The 26,804-nt window shown below is 47.2% G+C and overlaps 1 protein-coding gene across 1 annotated transcript in view; it reads right to left on the reverse strand.

Annotated features, from left to right (window-relative positions):
• smg6 (SMG6 nonsense mediated mRNA decay factor) overlaps positions 1–26,804 on the reverse strand; it is a 432,770-nt gene that overhangs the window by 19,330 nt on the left and 386,636 nt on the right. The window contains exon 15 of the mRNA XM_080210854.1: positions 5,478–5,689. Within this exon, the coding sequence (XP_080066980.1) occupies positions 5,478–5,689 (212 nt within the window). The remainder of the gene's footprint in view (positions 1–5,477; positions 5,690–26,804) is intronic.

Consider the following 26,804-nt stretch of genomic DNA (forward strand, 5'->3'; position numbering starts at 1 on the left):
GTTGTCACAGGGAGTGCACTTTAAAGTAATTCACTATTATCTGTGAAGTGCACTGAGATGTTTAGGAAGTGTGAGGAAGTGCGAGATAATTAATTGGCTGGCTGTTTTGTCTGGTCTTTTTGCTGAAGTGCCGATTGAAAGGATACTTCCTAGATATTCTGAGGAATAGTAGGGGAGGGATTATTTTGGTCATCTTTACAATGGGGTAAAGCAGTAGCAGTTGAATTGCAGCATTTAAAGCTCAGCAGCAGAAATTACCATAGATACATTTAAACATTGTCAGTAACAAATTTAAAACTAACTTCGTAATTTAAAGGAATTTAGTTCCTTCTACAAAGAGTCTAGAAATAGAATAAAACCAATGGGTGACACAAGAAGCTAGATCATTGGGTGTTATTTTAAAACTTTCTGCAGCAGTTGCTGGAACCGTCCCCTTGCTCTTGACTTAGACAGTGCAGTGTCCTGAGTGGCACTGAGTAGTCATGATGTGGAGATGCCGGTGTTGGACTGGAGTAAACACAGTAAGAAATCTCACAACACCAACAGGTTAAAGTCCAACAGGTTTATTTGGTAGCAAGCACCACTAACTTTCGGAGCGCTGCTCCTTCATCAGGTCAGTGGGGAGTTCTGATCACAAACAGGGGATGGAGTGGCACACACTCAGTTTACAGAGTACTGATTAGAATGCGAGTCTTTGATTAGCTGTAAAGACTCACATTCTAATCTGTATTCTGTAAACTGAATGTGCACCTTTATATGCCCTGTTTGTGATCAGAACTCTCCACTCACCTGACAAAGTGGCAAAGCCCTGAAAGCTAGTGGCATTTGATACCAAATAAACCTGTTGGACTTCAATCTGGTATTGTGAGATTTCTTACTATGGCACTGAGTACATAGAACAGGAAGCAGCCACGTTCTGTTCACTGCTCTCAGCTGAGGTTGCTATAGTTCAGCAGCACAGAGCTAAGGGGTGAAAAGCAGAAGTAATTCAGCTTTCTTGCATCTGATCATTGCTGAGAGATTCATGTGTGAAATGAGAGAGAAGGAACAAAAGAATGAGAGTTGGATTCTGTGGCCTGGCATGTCCTTACACAGTTTGCTGTCAGATGGGAAAAAGTGCTGGAGAGGTGACCGACTCCCCTGAAAATCAGGCCCAGCATAACGGGTGCTTCTTCAGTGGGGAGGAGGCCCTGACAATGAGACTGAGTAGCAATGAATCTCACCTCTCGGACCTTTCTCTGACAAATTTCAGTTGGCCCTCCCCAGCACCCATAGCCCTTTGGGGGGGTGTGTTTCCACTGCCCTCTATGTGAAGGAGCGTTGATTTCATTCTGAATGGCCTGATATTAATTTTAAGATTGTCTCTCTTGGTCTGGATTCCTCCATCAGAGAACATAGTTTCTCTACATTCCTGTGAGCCTGCATATTGTTTAAAAGGAGATGACATCTGAAGGTGGACTGTGAATAATTCACGACCAAAATAACTTTTTCTTGAAGAACAAAGTTGGGACAACTCCTTTTCAAAAGCTCTCTGAAATCTGGTGTTTGCAGAACCTGTTCATACTTGATACAGGCAGTGACAGAGCTGCCTAACTGGAATAAGCAATTTATCAAATCCCTAGCACTGCAGCCTCTCAAATCTTGACAAACAGAAATCCATAAAATTTACAAAATCTACACAAAACTTTTCTTTTTAAAAAAGATAATTTATCGCATGTCCGGAGGGCAACGTTTCTGGATCAAACCTCTCCAGACTTGATCATGCATTCTCTGAAGGCATCAGAAAACATATAAAACTTCATGATGGAGCCAGTACCAACAAGGTAACTGTCTGAAGCTTTCAGCAAAAAAGCAGCTGTCTAGATATGAGTAAAAGCTTCATATTTAAAGTTAAAGTTTATTAATTAGTCACAAGTAAGGCTTACATTAACACTGCAATGAAGTTACTGTGAAATTCTGCTACTGAGTTCCCCTTAGTGAGCTACTGAGGATCTTACCCTTTCAACATTTTTGTGTGTATCCAAAAATTGCCAATATTTAACATCCGAGAGTCCTGATATGAAGCATGAACTCATTCCCGAGGGTGAAGGGAAAGACTGCACAGGGAACTGTCAAACCCACTCAGCTTCCATTTCAAGCTCAACTGAGTGGCACTGGATGGTCATGGTGACCAGATCAGGCTGTTCTTAGAGGTGAACATATGAAATAGGAACAGAAGTTGGCCGCTTGGTCCCCTATGTCTGATGTTTTAAAAATGAATTTCTGGGATGTGGGTGTAGCTGACTAGACCAGATTTTATTGCCCATCCTTAGCTGCCCTTGAGAAGTTGGTGGTGAGCTGCCTTCTTGAACCGCTGCAATCCACATGGTGAAGGTACACCCACAGTGCTGGTAGGGAGGGAATTCCAGAATTTTGAACCAGTGACAGTGAAGGAACAGTGATATATTTCCAAATCAGGATGTGAGTGACTTGGAGGGGAATCTCCAGGTGGTGGTGTTCCCAGGTATCTGCTGCTCTTGTCCTTCTACATGGTAATGTTTGGGGGTTTGGAAGGTGCTGCCTAGGAACCTTGGTGAGTTCCTCCAGTGCACATTGTAGATGGTACACACGGCTGCCACTGTTCATCAGTGATGAAGGGAGTGGGTGTTTGTGGATGTGGTGCCAATCAAGAGGCTGCTTTGTCCTGGATGGTGTCAAACTTCTTGGGTGTTGTTGGAGCTGCATCCATCCAGGTGAGTGGGGAGTATTCTGTCACACTCCTGACTTGTGCCTTGTAGATGGTGGACAGGCTCTGGGGAGTCAGGAGGTGAGTTACTCAACGCAGGATTCCCACCCTCTGACCTGCTCTTGTAGCCACTGTGTTTATGTGGTGAGTCCAGTTGAGTTTCTGGTCAATGGTAACCCCAAGGATGTTGACAGTGGGGGACTCAATGATCATAACACCGTTGAATGTCAAAGGGTGGTGGTTAGATCCTCTCTTATTGATCATGGTCATTGCCTGGCACTTGTGTGGCATAAATGTTACTTGCCACTTGTCAGCCCAAGCCTGGATATTATCCAGATCTTGCTGCATTTGAGCATCGACTGCTTCAGTATCTGAGGAGTTGCGAATGGTGAACATTGTGCAATCATTGGCAAACATCCCCACTTCTGACCTTATGATGGAGGGAAGGTTATTGATGAATCAGTTGAAGATTGTTGAGCCTAGGACACGACCCTGAGGAACTCCTGCAGAGATGTCCTGGAGCTGAGATGACTGACCCTCCGATCACCACAACCATTTTCTTTTGTGCCCGCAGAGTCTCCACTAATATATCGCGCTTGTGGGCCGAGGGGGAGCCCGGTATCGCGCTTGCGGGCCGAGGGGGAGCCCGGTATCGCGCTTGCGGGCCGAGGGGGAGCCCGGTATCGCGCTTGCGCACTGTGGGGGAGCCCGGTATCGCGCTTGCGGGCCGAGGGGGAGCCCGGTATCGCGCTTGCAGGCCGAGGGGGAGCCCGGTATCGCGCTTGTGGGCCGAGGGGGAGCCCGGTATCGCGCTTGCGGGCCGAGGGGGAGCCCGGTATCGCGCTTGCGGGCCGAGGGGGAGCCCGGTATCGCGCTTGCAGGCCGAGGGGGAGCCCGGTATCGTGCTTGCGCACTGTGGGGGAGCTCGGTATCGCGCCTGTGCACTGTGGGGGAGCTCGGTATCGCGCTTGCGCACTGAGTGGGAGCTCGGTATCGCGCCTGTGCACTGTGGGGGAGCTCGGTATCGCGCTTGCGCACTGTGGGGGAGCTCGGTATCGCGCCTGTGCACTGTGGGGGAGCTCGGTATCGCGCTTGCGCACTGTGGGGGAGCTCGGTATCGCGCTTGCGCACTGAGTGGGAGCTCGGTATCGCGCCTGTGCACTGTGGGGGAGCTCGGTATCGCGCTTGCGCACTGTGGGGGAGCTCGGTATCGCGCTTGCGCACTGAGTGGGAGCTCGGTACCGCGCTTGCGCACTGAGTGGGAGCTCGGTACCACGCTTGGGGACTGAGTGGGAGCTGTGTATCGCGCTTGCGGACTGAGTGGTAGCACGGTATCGCGCTTGCGCACTGAGTGGGAGCTCAGTATTGCACTTGGGGACTGAGTGGGAGCTCGGGTATCATGTTTGTGGACTGAGTATAGGCTCGATATCGCACTTGCGCACTGAGTGGCAGCTTGGTATCGCGCTTGCGCACTGAGTTGAGGCTCAGTATAGCGCTTGTGAACTGAGTGGGAGCTCGGTATCGCACTTGCGCACTGAGTGGAGGGGGTATCGCACTTGCGCACTGAGTGGAGGGGGTATCGCACTTGCGCACTGAGTGGAGGGGGTATTGCACTTGCGCACTGAGTGGAAGGGGTATCGCACTTGCGCACTGAGTGGAGGGGGTATCGCACTTGCGCACTGAGTGGAGGGGGTATCGCACTTGCGCACTGAGTGGAGGGGGTATCGCACTTGCGCACTGAGTGGAGGGGGTATCGCACTTGCGCACTGAGTGGAGGGGGTATCGCACTTGCGCACTGAGTGGAGGGGGTATCGCACTTGCGCACTGAGTGGAGGGGGTATCGCACTTGCGCACTGAGAGAGAGCTCGGAATCGCGCTTGCGCACTGAGTGGAAGTGTTGTGCAAAGCTGCACCCAGTCTGCGTGTGGTCTCTCCAAAGCAGAAGGAACTACGTTGTGAACAGCAAACACTGTGTTAGATTGAGAGAAGAAGATTTAAATGGCTGCTTCGCCTGGAAGGAGGGACTGGGGCCTTGAACGGTGAGGAGAGGTGGAAGGGCTGGGGTTCCATTGCCTTTGTTTGCATGGAAAGGTGTGGGGAAAGTGATGGGGTCTTGGGAGTTAACAATTGTTCATCACCGATTCCAAAAGGGTGGCTTGCTAGGCCACATCAGAGAATGTGACGAGTCACCTGGATTCATGTAGAGGCTAGATCAGGTAGAGATAAATGATTCCCATCCCCAAGGGCATTAGTGAACAAGTTTAGTCTTTACAATAAACCAACAGCGTGCTCAGGAATGACCAAACCTGTTGAATTCAGTTTTACACATGTCCTGGTGGAATTTGAATTCATGATCTCTGCATTGGCAGTCCAAGGCTCCATTAGGCTAACAAACCAGTCACTTTGTGCAAGGCAACATGTGGTTTTAAGGTGAATAGCCTGTTAATCTATTTTGGTGATGTTGGTTAAAGGAGTAATGTTAGTCAGGAGACTGGAAAACTCCTCACTTTCCTTTGAATAAGGTGATTGGATTTTTAATATCCACCTGAACCTCCAGGACAGGCAGACAGTTTGACGTTAAATCTAAAGGTCGGCATGTTCATTCCCTCAACGCTGCACTCATTTTTCAGTTGATCTGACTTGCTCCAGTCCTGGAGCAGGGCTTGAACCCAGAAATGAGTGGCACAAGATTGCTGGGGTAATGGAGAGAGGGTAAGGGAGGACAGTGTCACTTTTACATTGCTGTGGTTACCTGCTGCCCAGTTGTATCCTCGCTCCGAAACGCGATTGACTCCAGCTCGTTACCTCTGCTGGTTAGAGCCCGCAGACATGAGTCACGGGATTCAAACTTTTGTTCCAGGAAGTCAATGGCTTTCTTGGCTCTCTCCTGCACCAATTTGGCATGGTTTCCACCGGGGTAGTCTGTGTCCTGGCCTTTAGCCAGACCATCCAGTTCATTAATCACTGAAATATTAAACAACACAGATAGTCTGTCAATTCCACATCCAGTTTTTGAAAAAGCAGGAAATTATCCAAAATTTCATTATATTAACACTTCCAGTTTGAGACTACACAGACATGGAGAAGTCATCTGAAAATGTATGTCTAACCAACACAAGTGAAGTGACTGCAGATGTGCGCCACCCAGTGAAGTGACTCTGTTCACTTCCTGCAAAAGCAGACCTGCAGTTTGCATCCACAGACATGGCAGCAAGCAATTGCCAAGAGATCGAGGCTCTTGCTCACCCTGGCTGCTTAACTCTTCGACAGAATGAAAAGCAGTACACTCCCGTACCCACTGAAATTCAACAAACACAAAGGCTAAAAAGACACATAACACAGCAACTCGTTATCTGGGATAAAAATTACACATGGCCTTCACTTGAAACATTAACCTGCCTTTCTCTTTCAGATACTGAATAATCTGCTGTGCATTCTTAGCTCTTGTTGTTTTTACGAGGTTTCTATTTATTTTGCTGGTGACAATACTCCTGGTGGAGACAAAGATCAGCAGCAACACAGAATGACTGAATGAGATTTTGGCAGTTCAATTCTGTCAATCCACAAGAGCAAAAACCTCACTGTTACTAGCACTCACCACCTCAATTTGGTCATTGCTATTTACACTGGTGAAACATTTGTAGCAAAGTTGGTCCAAAAAGCTGAAAGGAAAATGGGACTCTTCGAAAGTACCTGGTGCTATAACTTGTGGCAATAATAAAGAATAATTCACTCAGTGGTAGAACATTGTCCTTTATTGCCCTTGGACTCACTGTGACCCATTGTCATCAACACTAATACACAGTTAATGTGCCAGAAATCATCTCCCACAACTCCAAAATACTGACATAATGTCACTCATCCACGAGACCAAGCCTGGACTTGCTCGGACTACAGCTTCATCTCCCTCTTCACACCACAGACACAAGAGTTCAACACTGTGTGTCAGAAGAAAATATCCAAGTACAAGGAGTGGATCTTCACGCATCCGCTCTCCTGTCTGTGGAACTTCCTTCACTCAGCTCTGCCACTCACAGCACTCTGTATGAAAGCTGAAATGCAAGCTGAACACTTGTCAAGTGACATTTTTTCAGCTTGCACAGGTCAGGTGACAAGAATTCACTGGGTTTTCTTCTGGCACTTGCTAATTTTACACATTTCTGGGCTGTTAGCAACCCTTGGTCAGTTTCAAGGAGACATTTATACTCAAACGGTTAAACTCCCATCAACAACCTCTTATATCTCATACCCAGCTTCTCAATGTTTTCCCTGTTTTCCATTGTTCCCCCAGCTTCCTGATGTTTCTCTAGTTTCCTGATGTCTCCCCAGCTTCCCGATCTTCCTCCAGCTTCCCGATATTTCTCCAACTCCCGATGTCCCTCCAGCTCCCGATGTTCCCCCAACTCCCGATGTTCCCCCAGCTCCCGCTGTTCCCCCAGTTCCTGATGTCCCTCCAGCTCCCGATGTTCCCCCAGTTCCTGATGTCCCTCCAGCTCCCGATGTTCCCCCAGTTCCTGATGTCCCTCCAGCTCCCGATGTCCCTCCAGCTCCTGATGTCCCTCCAGCTCCTGATATTCCCCCAGCTCCCGCTGTTCCCACAGCTTCCCAATGGTTCCCAGTTTTCACATTTCAGGCACTGGGTATTTTCATTTTATCTAACTATACATGATTTAGTAATGAGACAATGTGCAGGTACGGGAGTGCGAGGTGTCAGACTTTGTGTACCTCAGTGTGTGCTGGGAGTTACTGGCAGTATGACGCGGACAACAGAGGAACTCACTCCATTTCCTCACAGAATGAGCCTTGCCAATGGGCACCAACATGACATAAAGGACTGGCAGCATGGTGGCATAGTGGTTAGCAATGCTGCCTCACAGTGCCAGGCTTCAATTCATGGCTTGGCTTACTATTTGTGCAGAGTCTGCACATTCTCCCCATGTCTGCGTGGGTTTCCTCCGGGTGCTCCGGTTTTCTCCCACAGTCCAAAAACGTGCTGGTCAGGGTACATCGGCTGTGCTCAATTCTCCCTCAGTGTACCTGAACAGGCCGGAGTGTAGCGACTATTTTCACAATAATTTAGTTACAGTATTAATGCAAGCCTAATAAATAAACTTTAAACTTTGTAGATGCTGGACAGACTTTGGGGAGTCAGGTGGTGAGTTTCTATTCTCTGTCCTGCAGTTGTAACCACAGTATTTATCTGGCTAGTTCAATTCAATTTCTGGTCAATGGTAACTCTCAGGATGTTGTTAGTGGGAGATTCAGCAATAAACATAAGAACCAGGAGCAGGAGTCGGCCATCTGGCCCCTCGAGCCTGCTCCGCCATTCAATAAGATCACGGCTGATCTTTTCATAGACTCAGTTCCACTTACCCACCCACTCACCATAACCCTTAATTCCTTTACTGTTCAAACATTTATCTATCCTTGCCTTAAAAATATTCAGTGAGGGAGCCTCAACTGCTTCACTGGGCAGGGAATTCCACAGATTCACAACCCTTTGTGTGAAGAAGTTCCTCCTCAACTCAGTCCTAAATCTGCTTCCCCTTATTTTGAGGCTATGCCCCCTAGTTCTAGTTTCACCCGCCAGTGGAAACAACTTCCCTGCTTCTATCTTATCTATTCCCTTCATGATCTTATATGTTTCTATAAGATCTCCCCTCATTCTTCTGAATTCCAATGAGTATAACCCCAGTCTACTCAGTCTCTCCTCATAATACAACCCTCTCAACTCCAGAATCAACCTAGTGAATCTCCTCTGCACCCCCTCCAGTGCCAGTATATCCTTTCTCAAGTAAGGAGACCAAAACTGTACACAATACTCCAGGTGTGGCCTCACCAGCACCTTATACAGCTGCAACATAACCTCGCTGTTTTTAAACAGAGTGCTGGCGAATCAAGTAAAGAGGACTGTAGACAGGGCTTTAAACTAATTGGGGGGGGAGGGTGCGAGGGTAGGTGACATTACGAGGTCTAAAGTTAAGGATAGGGTACAGGTAAGGGAAGAGGCCGAGGATGTCCCAATAATAGAGGGAGTAGGGGGCGTGAGTATGGTTGGTGGCGTTACGGCAAATAGGGTCCAGGTGAAGGCTGGGATGAAAGCGCTTTATCTGAATGCACGAAGCATTCGGAATAAAGTGGATGAGCTGGTGGCGCAGATCGACACAAATGGATACGATCTGGTGGCCATTACAGAGACGTGGCTGCAAGGTGACAGGGACTGGGAGCTGAATGTCCAGGGGTATCAAGTGTTTAGGAAGGATAGGCAGGAGGAAACAGGGGTTGGCGTAGCTCTGCTGATTAAGGATAGCATCAAGGTGGTAGCAAGGGATGATATTGGAGCCAAACAGCAGAAAGTGGAATCGTTGTGGGTGGAGATTAGGAACAGCAAAGGGAGGAAGACGCTGGCGGGTGTCGTCTATAGGCCCCCAAATAATGATCTGGAGGTGGGGCGGGCTGTTAACGCGCAAATAAGTGCGGCGTGCAGGAATGGGACGGCCGTAGTTATGGGGGATTTCAATCTGCATATTGATTGGTCGACCCATGTTGGATGCGGTGGGCTCGAGGAGGAGTTCTTGGAATGCTGCCGGGATAATTTCCTTGAACAGTGTGTGTTGGAGCCGACGAGGGAGCGAGCTATCTTGGATCTGGTGCTATGTAATGAGGCAGGTAGAATTAGGGACCTTGCAGTGAAGGATCCTCTTGGGGAGAGTGATCATTGTATGGTGGAGTTTCTGGTGCAGATGGAGGAGGAGAAAGTGGGTTCCAGGACACGCGTCCTTTTTTGAATAGAGGGGAGTATGGTAGGATGAGAGAAGAATTGGCGAATGTTGACTGGGGGAGCGCGTTGGAGGGAGGGTCTGCTGAGGAGCAGTGGCGGATCTTTCAGGAGATCTTTCTTGGTGCTCAGCAGAAATTTATTCCGATGGTCAAAAAGGACAGTAGGAGGAGAGGTAATAAGCCGTGGATAACGAAGGAGGTGAAGGAAAGTGTTAAATTAAAAGCGGAGGAATTTAGAGTAGCTAAGAGTAGTGGGCGAGAAGAGGATTGGGAGAGGTTTAAATGTCAACAAAGATTGACAAAGAAGTTGATAAAGGAGGGTAGGAGAAACTATGAAGCTGGGCTAGCGCTTAATATAAAAAAGGATAGCAAGAGTTTTTATAAATATATAAAAAGAGGCTGGCTAGGGTGAACGTTGGTCCTTTAGAGGATGAGAAAGGGGACCTAGTGGTAGGGGATGGGGATATGGCTAAGGTATTGAATAACTTTTTTGTTTCTGTCTTCACGGAGGAGGACGTGAATAATTTGCCGGGTGTTAGCGATGGAAAGGTGGTAGGACTGGAGGGTCTTAATGACATTACTGTTACTAGAGAGGCGGTGCTCGACAGACTGGAGGGGCTGATTGTGGACAAGTCCCCAGGACTGGATGGAATGCATCCGAGGGTTCTGAAAGAAATGGCGGAGGTTATAGTGGATGCCTTGGTGGTTATTTTCCAGACGTCGCTAGATTCCGGGGAAGTGCCGGAAGATTGGAAAACGGCTAATGTTACGCCGTTGTTTAAGAAGGGTGCCAGGCAAAAGGCGGGGAATTATAGGCCGGTTAGTTTAACGTCTGTGGTAGGTAAAATGTTAGAATCCGTCATTAAGGAGGAAATTGCGAGGCATCTTGAAGGGAATTGCTTGATAGAGCAGACGCAGCACGGTTTCATTAAAGGGAAGTCGTGTCTGACAAATTTACTGGAGTTCTATGAGGATGTGTCTAGGGCAGTGGATAGAGGAGAGCCGGTGGATGTGGTCTTTCTGGATTTTCAGAAGGCGTTTGACAAAGTACCTCATAAGAGGTTATTGCAGAAGGTCGGGGGACATGGAGTTGGGGCTAGGGTGTTAGCGTGGATAGAGGATTGGTTGTCAAATAGGAGGCAGAGAGTGGGGGTCAACGGGTGCTATTCGGATTGGCGGATGGTGACTAGTGGAGTGCCCCAGGGGTCGGTGCTGGGGCCTCAGCTTTTTACCATTTATATAGATGATCTGGAGGAGGGAACCGAGTGTAGGGTGTCGAAATTTGCTGATGACACCAAGATTGGGGGAACGGCAAATTGTGCGGAGGGTGTGGAGGGTCTGCAGAAGGATCTAGATAGGCTGGGCGAATGGGCCAGGAAATGGCAAATGGAATTTAATGTTGGCAAGTGTGAGGTGGTCCACTTTGGTAGGAAGAATGGTAGGAAGGATTATTACTTACGTGGCGAAAAACTGCAGCAGGCGACGGTGCAGAGGGACCTCAGGGTCCTTGTGCATGAGTCGCAAAAACCCAGCTTGCAGGTGCAGCAGATGGTCAGGAAGGCGAATGGGATGCTGGCCTTCATAGCGAGGGGGATTGAATATAAAAGTAGGGAGGTTTTGCTGCAGCTGTATAGGGCATTGGTGAGGCCGCAGCTGGAGTACTGTGTGCAGTTTTGGGCGCTGCACCTGCGCAAAGATATTTTGGCCTTGGAGGGAGTGCAGAGGAGGTTTACTAGGCTGATACCGGAGTTGAGGGGGTTGAGCCATGAGGAGAGGCTGAATAAACTAGGCTTGTACTCGTTAGAGTTTAGAAGAATGAGGGGAGATCTCATTGAGACGTATAAGATGATGAATGGGATGGATAGGATAGAGGTGGAGAGACTCTTCCCGCTCAAAAAAGACAGTAGGACTAGGGGGTACAGCCTCAAGATAAAAGGGGGGCGGTTTAGAACGGAGTTGAGGAGGAACTTCTTCACTCAAAGGGTGGTGAATCTCTGGAATTCTCTGCCCGTTGAAGTGGTGGAGGCTGCCTCGCTAAATATTTTTAAGACGCGGGTTGATGGGTTTTTGATAAGAGAGGGGATTAAGGGTTATGGGGAGAGGGCGGGAAAGTGGAACTGAGCCACGACAGATCAGCCATGATCTTATTGAATGGCGGGGCAGGCTCGAAGGGCTAGATGGCCTACTCCTGCTCCTATTTCTTATGTTCTTAAACTCCATCCCCCAGCAATGAAGGATAAAATTCCATTTACCTTCTTAATTACCTGCTGCACCTACAAACCAACTCCTTGAGATTCCTGCACAAGGACACCCAGGTCCCTCTGCACAGCAGCACGCTGCAGTTTTTTACCATTTAAATAATAGTTCATTTTGCTGTTATTCCTACCAAAATGGATGACCTCACATTTACCAACATTGTACTCCATCTGCCAGACCCTCGCTCACTCACTTAGACTATCTATATCCCTTTGCAGACTTTCAGCATCCTTGGCACACTTTACTCTGCCACTCAACTTAGTGTCATCTGCGAATTTTGACACACTGCACTTGGTCCCCAACTCCAAATCATCTATGTAAATTGTAAAGAATTGCAGTCCCAACACTGATCCCTGAGGCACACCACTAGTCACTGATGGTCAACCAGAAAAACACCCACTTACCCCCACTCTTTGCTTTCTGTTAGTTAACCAATCCTCTATCCATGCTAATTCATTACCCATAACACCATGCACCTTTATCTTATGTAGCAGTCTTTGGTGCGGCACCTTGTCAAATGCCTTCTGGAAATCCAGATACACCACATCGCAGGTTCCCCATTGTCCACTGCACATGTAATGTTCTCAAAGAGTTAGTCAAACATGACCTGCCCTTCATGAACCCATGCCGCATCTTACCAATGGGACAACTTATATTCAGATGTCTCGCTATTTCTTCCTTGATGATAGATTCAAGCATTTTCCCTACTACAGAAGTTAAGCTAACCAGCCTACAGTTATCTGCCTTTTGTCTACCTTCTTTTTTAAACAGTGGCATCACATTTGATGTTTTCCAATCTGCGGGAACCACCCCAGAGTCCAGTGAATTTTGATAAATTACCACTAGTGCATTTGCTATTTCTCCTGCTATCTCTTTTAGTACCCGGGGATGCATTCCATCAGGGCCAGGAGACGGTCCCATTAACTTGCTCAACACTACCTCTATCGTGATAATGATAGTTTCTCGGTCCTCACCTGCCATAGCCTTCTTGTCTTCAATATTTAGCATGTTATTTGTGTCTTCCACTAATGCCACTGAATGTTAGGGGGCGATGGTTAGATCCTCTCTTGTTAGAGATGGTCATTGCCTCGCACTTGTGTGGCACGAATGTTACTTGCCACTTGTCAACTCAAGCCTGGATATTGTTCAGGTCTTGCTGCATTTGGACATGGGCTGCTTCAATATCTGAGGAGTCATGAATGGTGCTAAACATTATGCAATCATCAGCAAACATCCCCACTGACCTTATCATGGAAAGATGGTCATTGATGAAACAGCTGAAAGTGGCCGGTTCTGGGACACTATCCTGAGGAACTCCTGCAGTGATGTCCTGAAGCTGAGATGACTGATGTCCAACCACACAACCATCTTCCAATGGGCCAAGTATGACTACAACTAGTGGAGGGTTCCCCCCCACCAATACCCATTGACTCCAGATTTGCTCGGGCTCCTTGATGCCACACTCGGTCGAATGCTGCCTTCATGTCAACGCAGTCACTCTTGCCTCACCTCTGGATTTCTTTTGTCCATGTGTGAACCAAGGCAGTAATGAGGTCAGGAGCTGAGTGACTCTGGCAGAACCCAAACTGGGCGTCACTGAGCAGGTTATTGTTGAGTAAGCGTTTTCTGTCGATGACCTCTTTCCTCACCTTACTGATGATTGAGACTAGACTAATGGGATGTTGATCGGCCAGGTTGCATTTGTCCTGTTCCTTGTGTACAGGACAAACCTGGACAATTTTCCACATTGTCGGGTAGATATAATGCCCTTTCACCTCTGGAACCACGTTTCAAAGCATATCTAGATGGAGAACATAGCAGATCACAAAACTCCAATTCAAATGCTGGACTTGGTTTTGAATATCATCTGCTAACCCTACTAAACCAGGCCAGAGGTTAGCCAGCTGGTGATGGGTAAAGGAAAACGGCACATCTGAGAGACTGGGGACAATTTGTTGGGACAGTGTAGAGGGAGCTTTACTCTGTATCTAACCTCATGCTGTAGATATCCTGGGAGTGTTTGATGGGGGGACAGTGTAGAGGGAGCTTTACTCTGTATCTAACCCTGTGCTGTACCTGTCCTGGGAGTGTTTGATGGGGGGACAGTGTAGAGGGAGCTTTACTCTGTATCTAACCCCGTGCTGTACCTGTCCTGGGTGTGTTTGATGGGGGGACAGTGTAGAGGGAGCTTTACTCTGTATCTAACCCTGTGCTGTACCTGTCCTGGGAGTGTTTGATGGGGAGACAGTGTAGAGGGAGCTTTACTCTGTATCTAACCCTGTGCTGTACCTGTCCTGGGAGTGTTTGATGGGGGACAGTGTAGAGGGAGCTTTACTCTGTATCTAACCCCGTGCTGTAGATATCCTGGGAGTGTTTGATGGGGGGACAGTGTAGAGGGGGCTTTACTCTGTATCTAATCCTGTGCTGTACATGTCCTGGGAGTGTTTGATGGGGGGACAGTGTAGAGGGAGCTTTACTCTGTATCTAACCCTGTGCTGTACATGTCCTGGGAGTGTTTGATGGAGACAGTGTAGAGGGAGCTTTACTCCTTATCTAACCCTGTGCTGTACATGTCCTGGGAGTGTTTGATGGGGACTGCGTAGAGGGAGCTTTACTCCTTATCTAACCCTGTGCTGTACCTGTCCTAGGAGTGTTTGATGGGGAAAGTGTAGAGGGAGCTTTAATTTTGTATCTAATCCATGTTTATATTAACTTCTGGTTGAACACTCCAAGATTTATAAACTTCTGATGCCTGTTTTCATATCCCTTCATCACCACACCCATCCCATCTTTGTAACCTGTTCCACTGCTACAAGATCTCTGCATTTTGCTGATTCTGTCCTCTCACAGAACATTAGTTATGATGTCTTGGTGACTGTGCCTGGCAATACCATGGCCTCTAGTTCAGAAATTCTTTCCCTGAGCCTCTCTTTTTTTCCTTTGTGATACTGCTTAAAACCTACCTATTTCACCAAGCTTTTGGTCACCAATCTTAACATCTCTGTCGTGTCTCAGTGACCAATTTTATTTGATAATAATCCTGCGAAGTACCTATGACTGTGTGGCCAAAATCCCTTCCAATTTGCTTTTCAAGTTTGCTGATGACACCACCATAGTGGGTCAGATCTCAAACAATGAGCTGGAGAACAGGAATGAGAGAGAGAATCTGGTGAACTGGTGCGGCGACAATAATCTCTCCCTCAATGTCAACAAAACGAAGGAGATTGTCATTGACTTCAGGAAGTGGAAAGGAGAACATTCCCCTGTCTACATCAATGGCGACGAAGCAGAAAGGGTCGAAAGCTCCAAGTTTTAAGGTATCCAGATCACCAACATCCTGTCCTGGTCCCCCCATGCTGATACTATAGTTAAGAAAGTCCACCACTGCCTCTAATTTCTCAGAAAATTATGGAAATTTGGCATGTCTGCTACGACTCTCACCAACTTTTACAGATGCACCATAGAAAGCATTCTTTCTGGTTGTATCACAGCTTGGTATGGCTTTTGTTCTGCCCAGGACCACAAGAAACTACAAAGGGTTGTGAATAAAGCCCAGTCCATCGTGCAAACCAGCCTCCCATCCATTGACTCTGTCTACGCATCCCGCTACCTCGGAAAAGCAGCCAGTGTAATTACAGATCTCACTTACTCTGGACATTCTCTCTTCCACCTCCTTCCATCGGGAAAAAGGTTTTAAAAAAAGTCTAAGGTCACGTACCTACCGACACAAGAACACTTTCTTTCCTGCTGCCATCAGACTTTTGAATGGACTTACCTTGCATTAAGTTACATAGAAACATAGAACGTTACAGCACAGTACAGGCCCCTCAGCCCTCAATGTTGTGCCGAGCTATGCCCAATCCCAAGATCAAGCTATCCCCTCTGTGTCATTCTGGAGTGCTCCATGTGCCTATCCAATAACTGCTTGAAAGTTCCTAAAGTGTCCGACTCCACTATCACAGCAGGCAGTCTATTCCACATCCCAACCACTCTCTGAATAAAGAATCTACCTCGGACATCCCTCTTATATCTCCCACCATGAGCCTTACAGTTATGCCCTCTAGTAACAGCTACATCCACCCGAGGACATAGTCTCTGCACGTCCACTCTATCAATCCTTCCCGTCATCTTATAAACCACTATTAAGTCGCCTCTAATCCTCCTCTGCTCCAAAGAGAAAAGCCCCAGCTCCCTCAACCTTTCCTCATAAGACCTACCCTCCAAATCAGGCAGCATCCTGGTAAATCTCCTCTGCACTCTCTCCGATGCTTCCACATCCTTCTTATAGTGAGGTGACCAGAACTGAACACAATATTCCAAATGTGGTCTCACCAACGTCCGGTATAGTTGCAGCATAACCCCATGGCTCTTAAACTCAAACCCCTTGTTAATAAACGCTAACACACTATAGGCCTTCTTCACGGCTCTATCCACTCGAATGGCAACGTTCAGAGATCTCTGGATATGAACCCCAAGATCTCTCTGTTCCTCCACATTCCTCAGAAAAAGATGATTTTTCTCTACGCCCTAGCCATGACTCTAACACTACATTCTGCACTCTCTCCTTTTCTTCTCTATGAATGGAATGCTTTGTCTGTGTAGCGCACAAGAAACTATACTTTTCACTGTATACTAACATTTGTGACAATAATAAATCAAATCAAATGAAATCATTGGGAGTTTTACCATGTTGAATGTGTTTTACAAATACATGTTGTTGTTTACCTGATCGATACTGCATTTCCCTTCCAGAGCACTCTCATTCCTCACAAGATTGGAAGAATTGAGTTTTGCCACCCTTGGTACACAACTTACTACACAACGTGGCAGTGACTCTGATCGTGCTGCTGTATATTCAAGATGGCAACAAGCTGGTTGAAGCCAGGGTCAATCCAGTTCTCAGGGGAAATCCAAAACAGATCAATTTGGCTTTCCAGATCCTATGATATCATATAATTTGAGTATTAATCTCTACTGGATGTGGGGAGGGGGGAGGAAATTTAAACAAGCATCCCATCAATTTGATTTGGCTTTGCACTTAAAGGCTTAAGTTAAGTGAGCAGATGGGGCAGACTGGCTCCTGCTATGGTGCCCTGATTGAATCCATTTAGCTGCCTGCAGTTATAGTTTTCTTGTTACTAATTTGAAACAGGTGAACAATTTGTTAAAAGTATGATCTAAAGATTTAGGGCAAGGGCAGTACTTTAGAAAAATGGCAGATTGTTCTCAGGGAATTAGACTGGCCTTTGTCAATGTCAGATGATATCTGCATCAAACTGGAACATTGAGCAGGTATACGAACCATTACACTTTGAAGCATTGACTGTGGTTTAAAGGCAGCACCTTCATACTGCCTGCACTCAGATACGTTTCATGGTGAAATCCATGACGTTTTTACATCTGACCAACATTCTGACAAAAAAAATGAAGATTCTGATTTCACTTTCTGCAGTAGCCCTCACTACTGAACAATCAGTGTTCAATGTGCAAGCTCTTAACTTGTATTTTACTCCAAAAGGACACACTGGTTCTTGGAGAGCTGTCCTTAGGATCACTCCAAAAGGAAGAGCTCCTATAACAATAATGGGGTCAAGAGCCAACAGCGGAAAATCAACCTGCAAAAGGATTGATTGAGTGCTTCTCTGGGAAGGTTGAACAACAAGGTGCTCATTGAAGGAGGAGGGAAATGTTTTGACAAAGACTACAACACAAAATAAGAGCTCAGGATGTAGGCGTAACCTATTAGCATGGATAAAGGATTGGTTAGCTCATAGAAAACAGAGTGTAGGGATAAATGGGTCAACTTAGAGTCGACAAGTTGTTACTAAGGGAGTGCCATTTGAATCAATGCTGGGGTCTCAACTGTTTCCAATTTATTTCAATGACTTGGATGAAGGGACTGTGTGTATGGCAACCAAATTTGGCAATGACACAAGGATGGTAAGAAAGAAACTTGTGAAGAGGACATAAAGAGGGCAATTTTGAGCCCATGTTAGTGATCCGAGGAGTCACTGACACTGGTGGAAAATCTGGAGGGAATTGGCAAACGGTTCACTTGACTGATCCCTGGAATGAAGGGGTTGTCTTAAGAGGAAAGGTTGGGGCTGTATCAACTGGAGTTTAGGAGAATGAAAGACAATTATATTGAAACATCTTAGATCCTGAGAGGATCTTAAATGATCTTTCCTCTCATACAAGAGTCTAAAACCAAGGGACAGAGTTACTGAGGTTAAGAGGAAACTTTCTCCCAGAGGATTGATGGTCTGTGGAATTCTCTTCTCCAGAGCAGCAGGGGCTGTGAATCATTGAATATATTCGTGGCTGAGTTAGATAGATTTTTGATCAACTGGGAGTCAAAGGTTTTGACAAGCAAGCAGGAAAGTGGACCACAATCAGGTCAGCCATGATCTTCTTAATAACAGAACAGGTTCAAGAGACTTTCTCCTGCGTCCAATTCACATGTTTCAATATGAAGCATTCCAACCTGATATGACGTAATGATGTCAATTTGTCCTAACGTTTTCCAGTACTGTCCAGTTAGTGTGGTGTCCAATGGAACTGTTTGTTGTTTACTGTACTCAAAGTTAGTGGAGCAGATCCCTGCACAGTACGGAGATAACAGTGGCAGATCTCAACCAGAAAAGAACATAAGAACATAAGAAATGGGAGCAGGAGTAGGCCATCTAGCCCTTCGAGCCTGCCCTGCCATTCAATAAGATCATGGCTGATCTGTCGTGGCTCAGTTCCACTTTCCCGCCCTCTCCCCATAACCCTTAATCCCTGTAGCTCCACTTTAACCTGAATAAAGCAAATGGAAAAGCAAGGAAAGCTGATGGGCCACAGATTAGACATCTTGGATTCAGTTTCCAGTGTATTGGTACCAGCATACTAAATCAGATCGGCAGCAACTGCTGTAAAGCTTTTACAGAGTTCCTATGCTGGCTTTCACAGGATGGTTCAAGAAAGATAATAATTTCAAATTAGTTTCTTTCAAAAAACAATTAATGAGTCAAGATAGACTCCTGATACTTCTGAGCATTTTAAAGACAAACTGAGCTTGTATTTAATGTAAAGTGATGGAACCGGATCAGTTTCAACATTCCCTGGCTTGCAACAAATAAATTTCTGGCAATAACATTGCCATCAAATTCTGGACTGAAGGTTCAAAAGAACATTTAGGAAGCAGGTAATTGGGAGCGAAGTCCTATTCTTATTCACTGAGGTTGCTGCCATATCAGTGCTCTGGGGCTGCCTCCAACTCTCTCTCAACATCTCTTGCATGGTCCCTGTGTCACTGACAAACCAGCAGACAAACGCAGCATTTTACTTTCGGTAAAAACATTTAAAGAATTCCTAAAAGGAAACAGCACTGTTAAATACCAGCTCAATATCAAATGGTTAATAACAGGCAAAATATACCTCTCAAACCAGCCAATCACCTGATCATTCTGCCCAAAATAGACCAAACCAATCACAGAATTTGATCAGAAACCAAAACCACCAATTACCTGATAAGAAACCAAAACATCACTGTTTGATTAAAAAGAGGAGGCATCCCTGTTCAGCCAACAGGATTGGCTAAGTACAGCATTTATTGTTCAACACCCAAATTAAGAATAGCAGGTAGCCACTCAGCCCCTCAAGCTCGCTCTATCACTCAATATCACGGCTAGTCCGAGAGTCACCTAAACTCCACATTTTTGCCCATCTCAGATGATCTTTCACTCCCTTGTTTTCAATATTCTATCTATCTTTGCTTTAAAAATATTCAGAGACTCTGCTTCCACTGCCTTTTCAGGAAGAGAGTTCCAGAGACTCAAGGCCTGTTGAACTGGGCAACACCTTTTTATTAATCAATGCTTTTTTATTGAGAGTTTCCCATTCTTCACTTTACCACAAGATTCAACAATTCCCCAAACCTGGTACCGTGCAGAGTGATCAATATTAGAACATAAGAACATAAGAAATAGGAGCAGGAGTAGGCCATCTAGCCCTTCGAGCCTGCCCCGCCATTCAATAAGATCATGGCTGATCTGTCGTGGCTCAGTTCCACTTTCCCGCCCTCTCCCCATAACCCTTAATCCCCTCTCTTATCAAAAACCCATCAACCCGCGTCTTAAAAATATTTAGCGAGGTAGCCTCCACCACTTCAATGGGCAGAGAATTCCAGAGATTCACCATCCTTATACTCCACATAAAGACCAGCAAACACTCATACAAATGCTTCAGATCATCATTGTAATCAGTGTCTCCTCTCATACAGATAATGTACCAGACACCAGAGAGCGTGAAGGATCTCAGGGTAAAACCACCAGCGCATGGCACTGTGGTACACACTCTCCTTCACAAGATAACAAAGACAAAGCCAAACAATACATAGGATTTCTTACGGGGTAAAATACAAACAATCCAGGACCCAGCTCAACATCCCGAGGCCTCCCAGAAACGAAAGGATACCCTGGGAAAAGGATACTGCCATCAGTACAGGACATGGCAATGTACACTCTCGTATACAGGAGGTAATAAGCCAAAGATTCTCACACCATACCAAGACTCAACAGGTCTCAGTCCTCTCCAGCCATATCCAAGGCACAGTTCAGGCCCCACCATGATTGGAAAACTTAAACCATTTTCCACCAAGGAAACCCTACCAACAAGAAGAAAAACTGTCAACACACCCATCAGCTGGGCATCTCGAGGAGAGATACAATCTCCTCCTCCCAGCAAGATAAAGGAAACCCTCCAGAATTTAATATATAACAAATCAAAGCCTGTATCAGTACCTCACCAATCCAGATAAAGAAAAGAAACCCCAGTGAGAGAGGAACACCAGGATTAACCAATAGACGCAGATGTGGTTGAACAGGATACTGTCTGCCCCCCCAGAGGAACCCAAGTATCAAGGAGAACGACAATCTGGAAGTCTCTATATAAGACCACTTGGAGGAGGGTGATCTCCTCCTCCATCCAGCCTAATCTCCAACTGAAAAGTTGCTGCGTGCTACGGTGCAGAGGGACCTGGGGGTCCTCGTCACGAATCGCAAAAACTCAGTCTGCAGGAGCAGCAGGTGATCAAGAAGGCGAATGGGATGCTGGCCTTTATTGCGAGGGGGATAGAATATAAAAGCAGGGAGGTCTTGCTGCAACTGTACAGGGTACTGGTGAGGCTGCAGCTGGAGTACTGTGTGCAGTTTTGGTCGCTGCACTTGTGAAAGGATATATTGGCCTTGGAGGGAGTACAGAAAAAGTTCACCAGGCTGATACTGGAGATGAGGGGGTTAGCTTATGAGGAGAGATTAAATAGACTGGGCCTGTACTCGTTGGAGTTTAGAAGGCTGAAGGAGGAATCTTATAGAGACTTACAAGATAATGAAGGGGCTAGATAGGGTAGAGGTAGAGAGATTCTTTCCACTTAGAAAGGAAACCAGAACTAGAGGGCACAGCCTCAAAATAAGCGGGGGGGGGGGGGGCAGTTTAGAATGGAGTTGAGGAGGACCTTCTTCTCTCAGAGGGTGGTGAATCTCTGGAATTCTCTACCCATTGAAGTGGTGGAAGCTACCTCGTTGAATATGCTTAAGTCATGGGTGGATAGATTTCTGATAGACAAGGGAATTAAGGGTTGTGGGGAGCAGGCGGGTAAGTGGAACTTCAGATCAGCCATGATCTTATTGAATGGCGGGGCAGGCTCGAAGGGCTAGATGGCCTACTCCTGCTCCTATTTCTTGTGTTCTTGTGAAGGAAGACTCGAACAATGCTAGACTGAAGCACTTACTCATATTTAAGTAGCAACAGGATGCTAATGACAGCATTCACCACTCTTGTCCATGGTCGCCTGGCTGCCAGCAAGAATTTGGCACTCAGCTAAAGCTCCATTTGCTGCAGCAGGACTGGAGAACCCTGCCGTGGGTCAGATCGGACGTTTTCGGTGATCTCCCCCAGGGGACTTTCCTCACCCACAATGAGGACCTATAGGGCTATACCAACGACTTCTATACCAAACCACCTAGCCGTCACCCTGCTGTGCCGCTACTCATCTTATCTATAAATAAAGTGACGGGCACCAAAAATATACTCCCTCAGTATAAGTTCAAGGATCACAGCAAATTAAAAACAGGTAAGAAGACAAAGGGTAGCAGTGAAAAGGTGCGTTTCTGAATGGAGGGCAGTGATAAGTGGTGTTCCGTGGGGATCAGTGCTGGGATCTTTGCTGTTTGTAATATATATATAAATGATTTTGAGGAAAACGTAACTGGATTGATCAGCAAGTTTGCAGATGACACAAAGGTTGGTGAATTTGTGGATAGCGATGAGGACCATCAGAGGATACAGCAGGATATAGATCAGTTGGAGACTTGGGCGGAGAAATGGCAGATGGAGTTTAATCCGGACAAATGTGAGTTAATGCATTTTGAAAGTCAAATATTGCTGGGAAATACACAGTAAATGGCAGAACCCTTGATTGGCAAAGGGATCTGGGTGTACAGGTACACAGGTCACTGAAAGTGGCAACACAGGTGAAGGTAGTCAAGAAAGCATACGGCATGCTTGCCTTCATCGACCGGGGCATTGAGTTTAAAAATTGGCAAGTCATGTGGCAGCTTTATAGAACCTTAGTTAGGCTGCACTTGGAATATAGGGCCCAATTTTACCAAAAATTTGCGCCCGCTTGCGGGCACCTTTACCGACACCTGATTTGGGCTCAGATCTGGTCCGCGCCCCAGTCAAGCAGCCCGCTGATTTAAATGCATTTAAATCGACTGGTTTAGATAGGGTGGATGGTGATAGCCTGTTTCCTCGGATGGAGAAATCTAGCACGAGGGGGCATGGCTTTAAATTAAGGGGGGGTAGTTATAGGACGGATGTCAGGGGCAGGTTCTTTACCCAGAGGGTGGTGAGGGACTGGAATGCCCTGCCTGCTGCAGTTGTAGATGCGCCTAGTTTGGGGGCGTTTAAGAGATTGGTGGATAGGTTTATGGACGAAAAGGGATTGGTTTAGATTAGTGGGTCAATGTGTTTTTTTAAAAATAAGACTGGTCGGCGCAACATTGTGGGCCGAAGGGCCTGTTCCGCGCTGTAATGTTCTATGTTCTATGTTCTATTAATGAACCACGCGCCCAACTCTACCACCAAATCCCACTTTACCGTCTTCAGATCTGTGCTGTTACCAACCTGTAGAATAAAAATCCGGAGTGGATTCCTATTCTACAGGGGAACCTCCAAAGCCTGTCCTCCTCAAACACCATTCTCAGACCCTCTGGCAGACCCGATCCCCCCCCGCCACCGTAATCCGAACCTCCCGGGAGGTAGACCCCCCCCAACGCAATCAGAGACCCCCCCCACTGCCGGCGACCAAACCATCCCCCCCTCAACGGGAGGCAGGGTCCCCTCGGCAGAGCAGACCCCCAACCTACCTCGATTGCTGCTGTCCCCGCACCATCCTTCTGACCTGCACTCGTTGATGTGGAGGTGTCGGTGTTGGACTGGGGTGAACACAGTAAGAAGTCTCACAACACCAGGTTACAGGAGGGGGGCTGCTGCCTTCCAGGGGGGTTCTGATCAGGGCGGGGGGGGGGGTGCTGCCTCACAGGGGGGGGTCTGATTGGGGAGCATCTGCCAGGGGGGCCCGATCGCGGTTCATCCTCCCCCCTCCACCCCTGGCTCTCTCTGTTTTGTCTTTTGCGCCCGGGCGTTCTGTTTCAGATTTTTTTTCGAACTGCGCATGCGCAGTTCAGAGCTCCAATCGCTCCAGCAGCGCTAAGCCCCACCCCACAGCGCAGACCGGACCGGACCCGGCAAAAAGCATATGAGCTCGAGTGAGGATTCCAGACTCGGATCTGTTTTACGTCCGGATCCAGCAATCCAGCACTTAGCCTCCGAATGGTAAAATCTGGCCCACAGTGTTCAATTCTGGTCGCCACACTACCAGAAGGATGTGGAGGGTTTGGAGCGGGTACAGAAAAGATTTACCAGGATGTTGCCCTGGTATGGAGGGCATTAGCTATGAGGAGAGGTTGGAGAAACTTGGTTTGTTCTCACTGGAGCGACGGAGGTTGAGGGAAGACCTGATAGAAGTCTACAAGATTATGAGGGGCACGGACAGAGTGGATAGTCAGAAGCTTTTTCCCAGGGTGGAAGAGTCAATTACTGGGGGCACAGGTTTAAGGTGCGAGGGGTAAGGTTTAAAGGAGATGTACGAGGCAGGTTTTTTACACAGAGGGTGGTGGGTGCCTGGAACTTGTTGCTGGGGGAGGGAGTGGAAGCGGATACGATAGTGACTTTTAAGGGGTGTCTTTTGACAAATACATGAATAGAGAAATATGGTCCCCAGAAGGGTAGGGGGTTTTCGTTCAGTCAGGCAGCATGGTCGGTGCAGACTTGGATGGCCAAAGGGCCTGTTCCTGTGCTGTAATTTTCTTTGTTCTTTGTAAATACCTCATAACCCTCATGTCATACAACCAGCACAGCATGTTCTCAAATAGAAAGGAGAGCCAGAAACAATCTCCAAACAAGGAAATATCTCCACATTGCAAACACTCATACCCAAGAGTTAGGATTTGACACGGGGCCAGAGCGAGGGTGGGCAGATCCCTTATCCACCCTGATCCCCCAGTACCCCAAATCCAAACTGAGACTGAAAGCAAACGGTAATGCACACTGAACTAAAGCCTCCCTTGTCCTGCCACTGGAGCACGGTGGTGGACCAAAATCATCAAAGACATCAATGAACAATGCTGATTTTCAAAGTGTAACAGGATAACAGGTGACAAACTTCTCTGTGCTTATATATCATACACCTTTGTCAGGATAAAAGACAATATCCCGAAATCAGGAGTATAATCACAAGAGAACAAAACTTGGGATTTGTCTGCAACTTCACTCACAATGGCTGCCACCTTCTCCAAACCTATCGCATCACTGAAGCATAGGCCTGCTCACCAGTGAACCTGGGACCCACCCCAGCCATCACCAACTGCCTCAATTAAACAAGGATTACTGACTTAACTCAGCTAGCTGATAGAAGACAGAGGGTGGTGGTTGATGGGAAATATTGAACCTGGAGTTCAGTTACTAGTGGTGGACCTCAAGGATCTGTTTTGGGGCCACTGCTGTTTGTCATTTTTATAAATGACCTGGATGAGGGTGTAGAAGGATGGGTTAGTAAATTTGCTGACGACACCAAAGTCAGAGGAGTTGTAGACAGTGAGGATGGATGTTACAGTTTGCAGAGGGACATAGATAAGCTGCAGAGCTGGGCCGAGAGGTGGCAGATGGAGTTTAATGCAGAAAAGTGTGAGGTGATTCACTTTGGTAAGAGTAACAGGAGTACAGAATATAGGTCTAATGGAAGGACTCTTGGTAGTGTCGCCGAGCAGAGAGATCTCAGTGTACATGTGCAGAGATCCCTGAAAGTTGGCACCCAGGTTGATAAGGCTGTTAAGAAGGCGTACAGTGTGTTAGCTTTTATTGGTAGAAGGACTGAATTTTGGAGCCGTGAGGTCATGTTGCAACTGTACAAAACTCTGGTGCGGCCGCACTTGGAGTATTGCGTACAGTTCTGGTCGCCGCATTGTAAGAAAGATGTGGAGGCATTGGAAAGGGTGCAGAGGAGGTTTACTAGGATGTTGCCTGGTATGGTGGGAAGGTCTTATGAGGAAAGGCTGAGGGACTTGAGGTTATTTTCATTGGAGAGAAGAAGGTTAAGAGGTGACCTAATTGAGGCATACAAGATGATCAGAGGGTTAGATAGGGTGGACAGTGAGATCCTTTTTCCTTGGATGGTGATGGCTAACATGAGGGGACATAGCTTTAAATTAAGGGGTGTTAATTATAGGACGGATGTCAGAGGTAGGTTCTTTACTCAGAAGGTAGTAAGGGCGTGGAATGCCCTGCCTGTAGCAGTTGTGGACTCGCCAACTTTAAGGGCATTCAGATGGTCAGTGGATAGGCATATGGGTAACATGGGAATAGTTTAGGTTAGAGGGTCATTAGATTGGTTCCACTGGTCGGCGCAACATCGAGGGCTGAAGGGCCTGTACTGCGCTGTAATGTTCTATGTTCTAGCTCCCCCTCATCAAACTCTAGCCAGGATCTTCCAGGAACACAGAACAGATTATATGTATCAGGACCAAATAATTATGGGTCCTGCATTGGAATAACAAAAAGAATTAAAAGATCAGTAGTGCAGGACTTTTCCAAAACAGAGCAGCTCCTGCACTTACATCACATGACTCCCAAACATTATCTTTAAACAGTGACTGCCTAGTTCTAGATTCTCCACAGGAGGAAGCATCCTCTCCACGCCCACCCCGTCAATGCCCCTCGCCCACCCCGTCAATGCCCCTCGCCCACCCCGTCAATGCCCCTCGCCCACCCCGTCAATGCCCCACGCCCACCCCGTCAATGCCCCACACCCACCCTGCTAATACCCCTAACCCACCCTGCTAATACCCCACGGCCACCCCGTCAATACCCCACACCCACCCTGCTAATACCCCACACCCACCCTGTCAATACCCCACACCCACCCTAATACCCCTAACCCACCCTTCTAATACCCCTAACCCACCCTGCTAATACCCCACACCCACCGTCAATACCCCTCACCCACCCTGCTAATACCCCACACCCACCCTGTCAATACCCCACACCCACCCTAATACCCCTAACCCACCCTGCTAATACCCCACACCCACCCTGCTAATACCCCACGGCCACCCCGTCAATACCCCACACCCACCCTGCTAATACCCCGAACCCACCCTGCTAATACCCCACACCCACCTTGTCAATACCCCACACCCACCCTGTCAATACCCCACACCCACCCTAATACCCCTAACCCACCCTTCTAATACCCCTAACCCACCCTGCTAATACCCCACACCCACCCTTCTAATACCCCTCACCCACCCTGTCAATACCTCTCAGAATCTTATATATTTCAATGAAGTTACCTCACGGATTCTGCTTTACAGAATTTCTCCCTATGTCCTTAAACCTGCTGAAACATTTTGCTCTCATGACCCAGGACAGGTTAATGGTT

The sequence above is a fragment of the Carcharhinus amblyrhynchos genome, chromosome 23 (assembly GCF_965287045.1).
Source record: "Carcharhinus amblyrhynchos chromosome 23, sCarAmb.v2.hapA, whole genome shotgun sequence".
In the NCBI taxonomy this organism is placed as follows: domain Eukaryota; kingdom Metazoa; phylum Chordata; class Chondrichthyes; order Carcharhiniformes; family Carcharhinidae; genus Carcharhinus; species Carcharhinus amblyrhynchos.